Source organism: Microplitis mediator, chromosome 8 (assembly GCF_029852145.1).
Source record: "Microplitis mediator isolate UGA2020A chromosome 8, iyMicMedi2.1, whole genome shotgun sequence".
Taxonomy (NCBI): Eukaryota; Metazoa; Arthropoda; class Insecta; order Hymenoptera; family Braconidae; genus Microplitis; species Microplitis mediator.
Genome location: NC_079976.1, coordinates 9,352,247 through 9,362,309, shown reverse-complemented (window position 1 = coordinate 9,362,309; position 10,063 = coordinate 9,352,247). Strand labels below are relative to the sequence as shown.

The following is a 10,063-nucleotide window of genomic DNA, read 5'->3' as shown; positions in this document are numbered from 1 at the left end:
TTTGAATGAATTTTTATAATTAAACGATTAATTAAAAAGAATTGTCATTAAAAATCATCTTATTAACATAATAACTTTTTGTACACTTAATTAGTTATTAATAAATTATAATTAATTTTTTTTTTCGTTTTGTAATTTTTTACAAAAAAAATTCTATCGCTAATCTAACTTTTAAATATAATTTTTTTTTTTTTTAATTAGAGTAATTGAGGTCTCAATTTTTAACGTGAGTTTCAATGGAAGTTTTTTGAAGGAAGAAAAATTGAAGGCACGTCCTCAATGTCTGCTGTTTTTGTTTTAAAATTTTCACAATAAAAAAATAATTTTTACGATTTAATTGTCTAATAGTAATTGTAGTAATGGTGGCAGTAATAGTAAAATAAATGTGTAGAAAAAAGGTAAGACTTACAGATACCGTTGAACTGTATCGTCTAAAGTTTGTCGTCATAGTCGTGATGATTTTTTTTTTTTGTGATTTTGTAATAGTAAAATATTTATAGCTGAGACAATTTTTTTTTCTTTTTAATCAATAAATATTTATGTGGCTTTACTTAAAAGATAAGTGTTATTTTAATATATATTTCAATTAGGGTGAAAGAGTGTCATTGCTTTTTAAAACTCTTTAAGATCGGATATATATTATCGAAAGCTTCATAGATTTCTGTCCTTACTTTAGCCCCTGAAATAAAAAAAAAAGAATTACTTTTATATTTATAAATTATTATTGAAATATTTTTAATTTCCTATAGGGTAGAGGTACCGTTTTTGGTCACTTTAGGGCCAGTTTTGGACACTTGAAAAATTAAAATAAAATAATTTGTAAAAGACCCAATAACATAATCAATTTTTTAAATATGCTTAAAGATACTTCTATTCCACTACTAAAATGAAAATTTTATTTTACACTTTTTCATTAATTAAAATAAAGGATTAAATGTCCAAAAATGGAGCAGTGGCCACAAATGGTACCTCTACCCTATATTTTTAATGGGAAAACTTTCAAATAAAGTGTAAAAAATTAAAAAAATTTAAATTAAGAGCTGAAATTCGCAGGGTATTCTTTTTTTTCAATGTCTACGGCAATATTTTGAAGTGGGACTGAAAAAAAAAATAGTCGTTCCAAACGGACCACTCTAATGTATATAATTATATATATATATTCGTTGATTGTAAAAATGAAATTACCTGTAAGTACAACTTTGCCGGAAACAAATATCAATAGTACAATCCTAGGTTTTACCATACGGTAAATGAGACCAGGAAATAATTCTGGTTCATATGAAGAGAACTGTCCGTGTGTAAGAACTAATCCTTCGAGTCTTATTGGAAACTTGACATCACAACTTCCAACCATATTTTGAATTTTAAAATCTAAGAATTTAGCCTGTACAAAAAATTAATCATTAGTATTTGCACAAAAAAAAAAGTGATTGACAATAATTAATTTATAAACTTACAGGAAAGCCTAATTTTTGAATAATACGAGCGTATTTTCTAGCAGCAAGTCTTGAGTCTTCTTCACTTTTAGCTCCAGTGCAGACCATTTTTCCACTGCTGAATATCAGTGCCGTCGTTCTGGGCTCACGTATTCTCATAATTACCGCCGCGAAACGTTTTGGATTGTACTCAGCGTTCCTGGCATGCAGGGCTATTTTTTTAAGATCCAACTTACAGTTGAGATTCACTGTCGAGACGATATTTCTGTAAATAGACACAAGCCGATTTGATATAAGATTCAATAAATTTAAATAGACATAAGAGGTAACTAGAAAACTACTGACTGTAGTTGAGGTAGGATTCCAGGATCAGCAGACGCTGGAGTCATTGCGGATGCCGGTGTCATTGGACTAGGCGACGCAACGATACCGGATGCTGGAGAACCTGTTGGTGCTAGTTGGCTAGAAGGTTGTACGGCTGGTGACATCATATTTTGCTGTAACAAATTTTTTTATAAATATATTTCATTATTTTTCCTAAATTTTGATGATTTTTTAGCTCTAGATAATCAAAAATTAATAGTAGTTCTAAAAAATCATCAGTAATTGTGCTAAATCATCAGTAAATTATTGTTTAGCACAAACACTGATGATTTTTAAAATCTAGGTGACTAAAAATCGCATGTTGTCTTGATAAATCATCAGTATTTGTGCCAAGTAAGAATTTACTGATGATTTATCAGGGTTATTAATAATTTTTGATTATCCAGATCTAGAAGATCATCAGCAGTTGTGATAATTTATGAATATATTTTAAAAAATGATCAAGAAATAAATATCTGATAGGATTGCTGATGATTTTCTGGATAAAGATTATCAGAACTTACTAATAACTATAAAAAATCATCAGCAAATCTTGATAACTCATCAATTAAATATTATTTAGCACAAATCTTGAAGATTTATTGAGTCTAAATGATGAAAAATCACCAGCAGTTCTTGAAAAATCTTTGTAGTTCTGTTCATTCATCAGAAATTTGTTAAAACTGATGACAATTAAATGCCAATAAACCCGCGGATAACTTACTGGAGTCTGTGGAGTCATCATACTCTGCGGAGTAACAAACGCTGGAGTAGGTGCGTAAGTATGCATTGTCTTCTGCGGTGTTGACATCGGGAACATCCCACTCTGCAGATTCGGACTCATCGTGTGTAGCTGCTGCAATGGATACGATTGCTGTGAAGATGAGGGCTGCTGCTGCTGAAGGGCGTTTGGCAAAATCTGCTGATCTTCTTCTAGCTGATGCAGAGGAGTTCCGATACTAGGTATCGAGAACCCAGGACTTGGTAGCATTTGATCCATTTTTCGGTTAATGAAAATTCACTGGACTATTTGACACTTAATTATTTTGTTTTAAAATAATTAATTGGAAGTTATTGAAAGAAAATGTCACCAAAAGCCGCATAAATTTTTAGGTTAGATAATTACGATTTATTTATTTTTATTTCTTAATAAATAACTAATTAGAAACTTATTATTAATTAATTTTATTTTTTAACAGATAAGAGATCACATGATAATTTAATCTATACTTAATTTTAATTCGCTAACTCAATTTGCTATCAATTAATTCAATAATATTTACGACCGCCAAATAATTTTATTTATTGACCCGCCATTTTGAATTTAAAGGCGCTGAGGGAAAACCGCGGGCTTTAATTCAAATTTAACTTTAGGCGGGAAATTTGAATTTTTTTAATAAAAACGAAATTAATTTAGTTATTTTTTTTTTTTATTGAATAAAAATTACAGAGATCTAAGAAACATATCGTAGAGCTCGATGGAGGTGCGCGCGGATTTCGCGCAGAAGACGTGGTCAGTTGGGCTGGCAATGTCATCTAGAGAGATGTAGAGCGGCTTCATCGGGTCGTACTGGTCTCGTTTGAGAGATTTCAGGAACAAGTGACGACTTTTTATTCTATCGATAGTCGAATTTAATATGTAGGGCATTCGAGCAATAAGTTCGTGAGATATCATCATTTCGTTGTGTACATACTCAAAATTTCTTAGAGTCAAATAGCTTTCTGTAAAGAATAAAATTAAATAATTAAACATGATTATTGATTTAATAGTAAGATAAAAGACCTAGTACCCGATCAGGGAACTAGTACTCGATCACTCCATGAGTTTGTATATCTATATTTGGTAAAATTCAGTAAATTTAGATATACAGATACACGAGTGATCGGGTACTAGTTCCCTGATCGAGTACTGGGTCTCTTACCTTATATTGTGTGACAAGGGATGAAATAAGATGATTTCAGACTAGGGTGAAGTTGGCTGCCCGACTCGCAAGCGAGGGTTGACATCACCCACAGTCTGAAATCGTGTTTCATCCTGAGTTACACACTACCCTGATAGCCACACTCTAAATATAATTGCTGAGCAAGTTGTGCAGTGAAACATTTACGGTTAACTTAACGACAAGTTTCTGGCAAGCCTTGACTGGATAATACTTGCGTGCAAGTTAATGTAAATATACTGCCGTCATCTGAATGTAATTTAACAGAAAATCTTGCTGTCAATTTAAAGTGAAACTTTCAATCAACTTAACATCATTGTTTGACAGTAACACTTGTAGTCAAATTGAATTCAAGTTACAAACAATTTACTGTCAACTTAAAAGTAACTGCTTGCTCTCCAACACTTTCCCTTAAGGCTGGGCCGCACCTAACGAAATCTCGAATTTAAAAATTCTAATTATTCATTAAATATTTATCGCAACAGCAATTTTCTTAGCTTCCGACTAAAATCAGAAGACGAACTTTCTCGGAAGATTTTCATCATCCGAGTCCCATAACTATTTAAAAAGTAATTAGAATTATTAAATTCGAGATTTTGTTAGGTACGGCCGAGTCAAGTTACCTTTAGAATACGGCAGTAGCTTGATGAAGTTAACTAGTGGTTAAGGTGGCTATCAGGGTATATTTTTCATGATTACCTGCATCGGAAATTCAAGATTCAATGTCAGCAGCCAGTAAGAAACAAGTTTATTTCAAACCGATGGTGCGAAGAATTGTTAGAGAGTGACAAATCTGTGATTTACAGTCACTTATTAAATAGTAAATAAGACAAAAATATTATTTTTACTCATTTTTTAGTAATTTTATTCGGTTAATTAAAACTGTCACTCAAAAAATGAAAAAAGTGAACTGAAGTGACAAGTAAACAAATGAGAGTAATAAGGCTGCAAATGAACATTAAATATAACTAACACGCATGTTTTTGCCCGCTGTATGAAGGTATTTGTGAATTACGAATTCACCAGTAGTTATTAGCAGCATCAGCTTGAAATTATTTCTTTTCGACTGACTGTAGAGACACTGAAACTTTAAGTTTCGATGCTGGTATCATGGAAACAGTATTAAATTTATAAAATTATATTTCATAAATTTAGTAGTGATTTTCGGACAGTCACATACTGACTGCAGGCTGCTCGTTATTAACATTAAATTAATTAATTGATAATTCGATGTATCGATTGTTTCAACTATTAAATGCATTAAAATTAAAAAATAATAGATAAATAGTATTAATAATTACCTGTAACATAAACAGTTGGTTTGTCCAATATAATTAATTTCATTTCTTCTGGATAAAATCCCATTTGTTCACGTACACAAAATATATTTTTTCTGAGCTCGCTTTGTTTGAATGTAATTAGAATTGGTTTACGCAACGTCAAAAATCTAACTTCATTACCATTTAATTTGAATTCTTTTTGAAAGAAACCCAATCTCTGATCAATAAATTTTGTCGTAAAATTAAGCCAACAAGGATGAGATGTCACGATTCGGGCGATATCATCACGGCTAAATCTATGTGCTCTCAAATAACGAATTCGTGTTTTCAAATCATCCATGTCCTGTTTAAAAATTTGGGGATTTTTAGTAATAAATTTACCAATTTCATCAACAGCTACACCACTATCATGAAGAAATTGAATATAAGGTTTCATATCATCAAAATTACGCTGTAAAATACATTCCATTTTTTCAGGGCTGTCTTCTAATTTCCACAATTCGACCCCAAGTTTAACCAGCTCCTGTATTGTTTCCGAATGATTTGCGTAAGCGGCAAAATTAAATGTAGGCAGTAAATTTGGCGCCAATCCTGACAAATCTTCGTCGCAGATGTCTAGAGCTCTAGGTATCGGCATCTTCTTTACAATTTCATCAGTCAAATATTCACCGGCATCAACTTCTGGATACTCTACCAAATTCAAATCAGTTACCACTGACTTCACTAATGCATGAGTTCCATTATTTTTTAAATCTATGTGCCCATCCGAATTATTTTGATTCGAAATTTGTGAACATAAATTACGACTTAATTTTGGCATTTGTTTAAAATTCGTAAGAAACGATTTTAATTTTAAGTATGAAAGATTTTTAATACAAACTGACATTTTAAATTTTAAATTTACTGACCCGCGAAAATTAAATTAATTTTTATTTATTTAATTATTTACTGCAATAATTAATTTAATTTAAACAATTAGTTTGTTTATTGCCGACTTATTTTGACTATGATCGATAATAGGTTATGTTTATTACTATTATTATTATTATTATTATTATTATCATTGTTGATAAGAAAGGAAAATCGTTTACCGAAGGACAAATGAGTACGCACGTTTTTTAAATTTATTAGCTCAAAGATACAAAATTTTTTGTTGTTATCTATTAAAGGTCCCAAGAAGCGCATTTAGTAAAAAGTAAACAGTTATCTTAATGACGAACATTTTGTTGTAGATAAAGTTAAAAATTATTTATCAAAACCCATTTTCTTTAAATATGATACTAAAAAAACCGGGCACGAAAAAAATTCTTGTATTTTAATGAACAAATCACTAGTGACAAATTTTAAAATCTTTTTCTTTAAATAGTTTATTCGTTTATTTAAAGACTAAATAAATATAATGATAATTTTTACAAAATTTTGTAAATAAATTTCTAATAAAAATATTTTAACTTTCATTTCAAATTCGACTAGGAGATTCATGAATAATTTAAATTTTATTAGATAAAAATTGTTTGTATTATATCGATAAATTTTTAACAGGGGTTGTCAGATATTTTCGGCTGTTTTTTTCGGAAGCAAAATCTCTAAATACAAAATATAGACCGCACATTGTTGCACTACTGTCTAATCTAGCGAAGTGCGCTTTAATTGTTTTATAATATTCGTTTGTTTAAGAGAAAAACTCGGCCAAAGTTTCCATTTACTGCACAATTGCAAGAAAGATAGTACCGTTTGAGGACTTGAGTGTAATAGAGAGAAAAGTGCAAACCCCTCTTAAGACAAGAAAATATATCCTTATTCCAAGAAATATTTCTTAGTAATAATAGATTTTTTTCTCTAAGTGCACTCAGAGATGTGTACTAAGTGTACTCAAGAGATTTTAAGCGACTAAACTACAATAGAAATTATCTATTGAAGATATTCCCCATTCATGACTGAAAACAATTACTTACACATTTACGCCCTTGTAAAGTAGGGGAAATGTGAGTTACTTCAGTCAACTTCTGAGCAGAAGCGGGGGTGCAGAAATTTTTTAAATTATATTCCCTACATCCCTGTAAATGGGTTCATAACGCGACTAGACTGTATATATATGACTACATATCTTACAGTTCAAATAATTAAAAAAAATATATACATTTGTATGTATGACTCAATAACTTCCAATAAAAACAATAAAAATAATTTTATAATTTAAATAATAAAATTGTTGACATTTTATAAATGAATTTTGCAATTATAGCATTAAATAATTTGCAATATAATTTATGATGGTTGTTGAGATCATTTACTTAAAATAAATCCGACCCTTATAATGACGACATTCGAACCATTGTTGAAAATCTCAGGTAATCTAAGAATATTACAGAACATTAATAGAGGTAAAAGTTCATAAGCTTCAAAACTTAGTTACAAGTTACAGAAGACGGAGTGTATAGTTATAAATTTACATTTTTATTTAAATAAATATATAATAATACTAATAATAATAATAGTGACATAAAAAAGTTAAATAATGGATAAAGAAATACTAAAATTGCCGCCAATTGAAAACATAAATTTAAATTATGTTCGCAATCTAATAGACCAAGGATTGATAGCAGATATAAATATACAATTAGAAGACAAAAATTTACCAATGATGCAACCAACATTACTTCATATATCAATATATAATTCGGACGAAGAATTATTTGATTACTTAATTGAAAAAAACGCAGACATAAACAAGAGTTTTGAAACCTTCGGCAGTCCACTGTATCTAGCTGTGACCAAATCTTCAAGTAATTTAAACATATTGAGGAAATTAATAGAACGTGGTGCTAGGATAAATGTGCGTGAGTTTATGCATAATTGGACACCATTGCACTTGGCATGTTATTACGGCAAATGTGAAGTGGCCGAGCTTTTGATTAATTGCGGTGCTGACATTAATATGTCAAATTTGTATTTAATAAAAAATCCGACAGCTAATATTGGCATTACACCGCTGCATTTATCGATAGAAAGGGATCAAATACGGATGGTTGAATTACTATGCCGAAAAAATGTAGACACAAATCAGGAGTCAATTAGTCGAGGAACGCCATTGGTCTACGCGATCTTAAAAGGAAAAATAGACATTGTTAAAATTCTTGTTAAGTATGGTTCTGATGTTAATAAAATTTCGAATATGTACAAAATTAGAGACACTGCTTTAAGCTTTGATGTTATCGATAAATTTAGTTTGACGCCACTACATGCCGCTATTATGAAACAACAACGACGAGCAATGAAAGTTTTGTTATTAAATAATAAAATAAATATTAATATTGTGATAAATGAATTGAAAACTCCGTTACATTATGCAGTAAAAGTTGCACCTAATTTTGTTACGGATTTAATGAATGCTGGTGCTGATATAAATACTTGTATTGATAACAAAACAATTATTGAATATTGCTTAGAAAATAATGCATCAAAAGAAGTAATTGAAGTAATAAATCAGCATATTGTTAAATTAAGAGCAGCTAAATTATATGTAAATAATAAAATTATATTGACAGATAATTATTCGGAATTAAATTACATGTGTCTTGAAGAATTAGAACTTATGAAGAAAACACGAATTGGTACAAATACTATAAGTGTTTATGATACATTGGGTTCTTTAAATGATTTATCATATAAAATTACTTATCAAGATGGAAGTTTTGTTTTTAATCCAAAATTCCTAATGGTATTTCCTATTTATGCAGAAATTATTCAGTATAGAATGTTAAGGGCAATGCATAAATATCGTTTAATGGAGCGAAAATTAAAAATTATTCTCCCTTTTTTTCATTACACTGTTTTTAATGCAATGTTACCGTTAAATTTTGTTAAAAAATTAGTTTGTTATTTAAGTAGTGATGATATATATAAATTGTACAGATTGTTAGTAAAAGAAATAAATGAAGCTTAATTAGTTTTTTTACAGTTTAAAACTAAATAAAATTTTTTTAAATAAAAAAAAATTTATCTCAATTAAATACTTGGTCATTTTTTTTAAATTAATTAATTAAGAATTTAAGTTTTTATCAACTTTCGATTATAATTATTTGAAATGTAAATAATATTTAATAAATAATTTTTAAGTTAATAATTTAAATATAAATATGAATACTTTTTGTTGGGTTTATAAATCCGTCAAAAAAATGTTTATTTAAAGTACTCATCCTGCCTGAATTATTAAGATTACGTCAAAATTACTAATGATGTTTATTGTAGGAAATTAAATTTTCTACAAAATCATTTCTCATAATTTTTCACGTCACTTTGATAGATTGGCGAGAATATTGTCTGGTCTCCGTTTACTGAGCAACATATCAATAGTATTGAAAAGGTTCAATGGATATTTAGTGAATGTTTACGTTATTTCATATGGATAAAGAATGCAAACAGCGTCAGCGATTTATACCACAATGAGTCACAGACAAGTGGCTGACTTGGCCTTCTTTTTTAAAGTGGTTAACGGGCTGGAAGATGCGCTTGAAATTCTGGCCGATTTTGGTTTTATTTCCTCAGGGACTGACCTAAGAACTTTTTACAATAAATTCATTCTGCACTGAGAAAAAAAAATACTATTTTCCAAACAAGAATTTCTTGGTTCAAGAAATCCGTTCAAAATATTTATTTTATTATTATTAATTATCGATTTCTTGAGAAAAGAGCATCAAAATTATTTTTGTTATTATATGAATTTGATATTATATTATGAGTAAACAAAAGAATAGCTTTACTTGAATTAAATAAAAATTATTTCCTTCAATTCTACGAATTCTTGAGACAAAATTATATATTCTTAAAAATTATCAAGAATATATGTTCTTGTATCAAGTAAATGTTCTCAATAAAAGTATTTTTTTTTCTCAGTGTGTTATATATCGCGACCGCCAGTTACCAAATAGTTCTCGCTGGTAATGAACCAGTAAAACTTTTCAAACCAGTAAACTTTTCTTGCTTTGTTTATGGCATAGATTGCCTGGACTTCTTTTAATGTTTGTTTAGTCTTTCGTTCAGC

General features: G+C 29.3%; 3 protein-coding genes across 4 annotated transcripts; 1 reads left to right on the top strand and 2 right to left on the bottom strand.

The window, feature by feature from the left end:
* Positions 1 to 113: 113 nt before the first annotated feature.
* On the bottom strand, positions 114 to 3,097 carry LOC130673478 (TATA-box-binding protein). 2 transcript variants are annotated; one of them, XM_057478497.1, is made up of 5 exons: positions 2,524 to 3,096; positions 1,782 to 1,933; positions 1,458 to 1,701; positions 1,186 to 1,384; positions 114 to 679 (listed from the first exon to the last, which is right to left on the bottom strand). In XM_057478497.1, the coding sequence occupies exons 1-5, from the start codon at positions 2,797 to 2,799 to the stop codon at positions 603 to 605; spliced, it is 948 nt and encodes a 315-aa protein (XP_057334480.1). In that variant the 5' UTR covers positions 2,800 to 3,096; the 3' UTR covers positions 114 to 602. The 2 variants fall into 2 exon arrangements, with proteins under 2 accessions (XP_057334480.1, XP_057334481.1); XM_057478498.1 differs by lacking the exon at positions 114 to 679 and having other exon boundaries at positions 1,191 to 1,371; positions 2,524 to 3,097.
* Positions 3,098 to 3,219: 122 nt separating this feature from the next.
* LOC130673477 (transcription termination factor 3, mitochondrial) lies at positions 3,220 to 6,045 on the bottom strand. The gene is made up of 2 exons (XM_057478496.1): positions 5,041 to 6,045; positions 3,220 to 3,521 (listed from the first exon to the last, which is right to left on the bottom strand). The coding sequence occupies exons 1-2, from the start codon at positions 5,903 to 5,905 to the stop codon at positions 3,244 to 3,246; spliced, it is 1,143 nt and encodes a 380-aa protein (XP_057334479.1). The 5' UTR covers positions 5,906 to 6,045; the 3' UTR covers positions 3,220 to 3,243.
* Positions 6,046 to 7,537: 1,492 nt separating this feature from the next.
* On the top strand, positions 7,538 to 9,487 carry LOC130673362 (putative ankyrin repeat protein RF_0381). The gene is made up of 3 exons (XM_057478350.1): positions 7,538 to 8,168; positions 8,373 to 8,740; positions 9,326 to 9,487. Exons 1-3 carry the CDS (start codon positions 7,538 to 7,540, stop codon positions 9,485 to 9,487), a joined length of 1,161 nt encoding a protein of 386 aa, XP_057334333.1.
* The last annotated feature ends 576 nt before the right edge of the window (positions 9,488 to 10,063 follow it).

Coding starts and splice junctions, on each gene's coding strand:
- LOC130673478 (XM_057478497.1), bottom strand. CDS start 2,799: ATGGATCAAATGCTACCAAGTCCTGGGTTCTCGATACCTAGTATCGGA. Junction 1,934..2,523: donor TGATGACTCCACAGACTCCA/GTAAGTTATCCG, acceptor AATTTGTTACAG/CAAAATATGATGTCACCAGC. Junction 1,385..1,457: donor TTCAAAAATTAGGCTTTCCT/GTAAGTTTATAA, acceptor TTTTTTGTACAG/GCTAAATTCTTAGATTTTAA.
- LOC130673362 (XM_057478350.1), top strand. CDS start 7,538: ATGGATAAAGAAATACTAAAATTGCCGCCAATTGAAAACATAAATTTA. Junction 8,169..8,372: donor TAAAATTCTTGTTAAGTATG/GTTCTGATGTTA, acceptor TACATTATGCAG/TAAAAGTTGCACCTAATTTT. Junction 8,741..9,325: donor TTAATCCAAAATTCCTAATG/GTATTTCCTATT, acceptor TCACTTTGATAG/ATTGGCGAGAATATTGTCTG.
- LOC130673477 (XM_057478496.1), bottom strand. CDS start 5,905: ATGTCAGTTTGTATTAAAAATCTTTCATACTTAAAATTAAAATCGTTT. Junction 3,522..5,040: donor ACCAACTGTTTATGTTACAG/GTAATTATTAAT, acceptor TATTCTTTACAG/AAAGCTATTTGACTCTAAGA.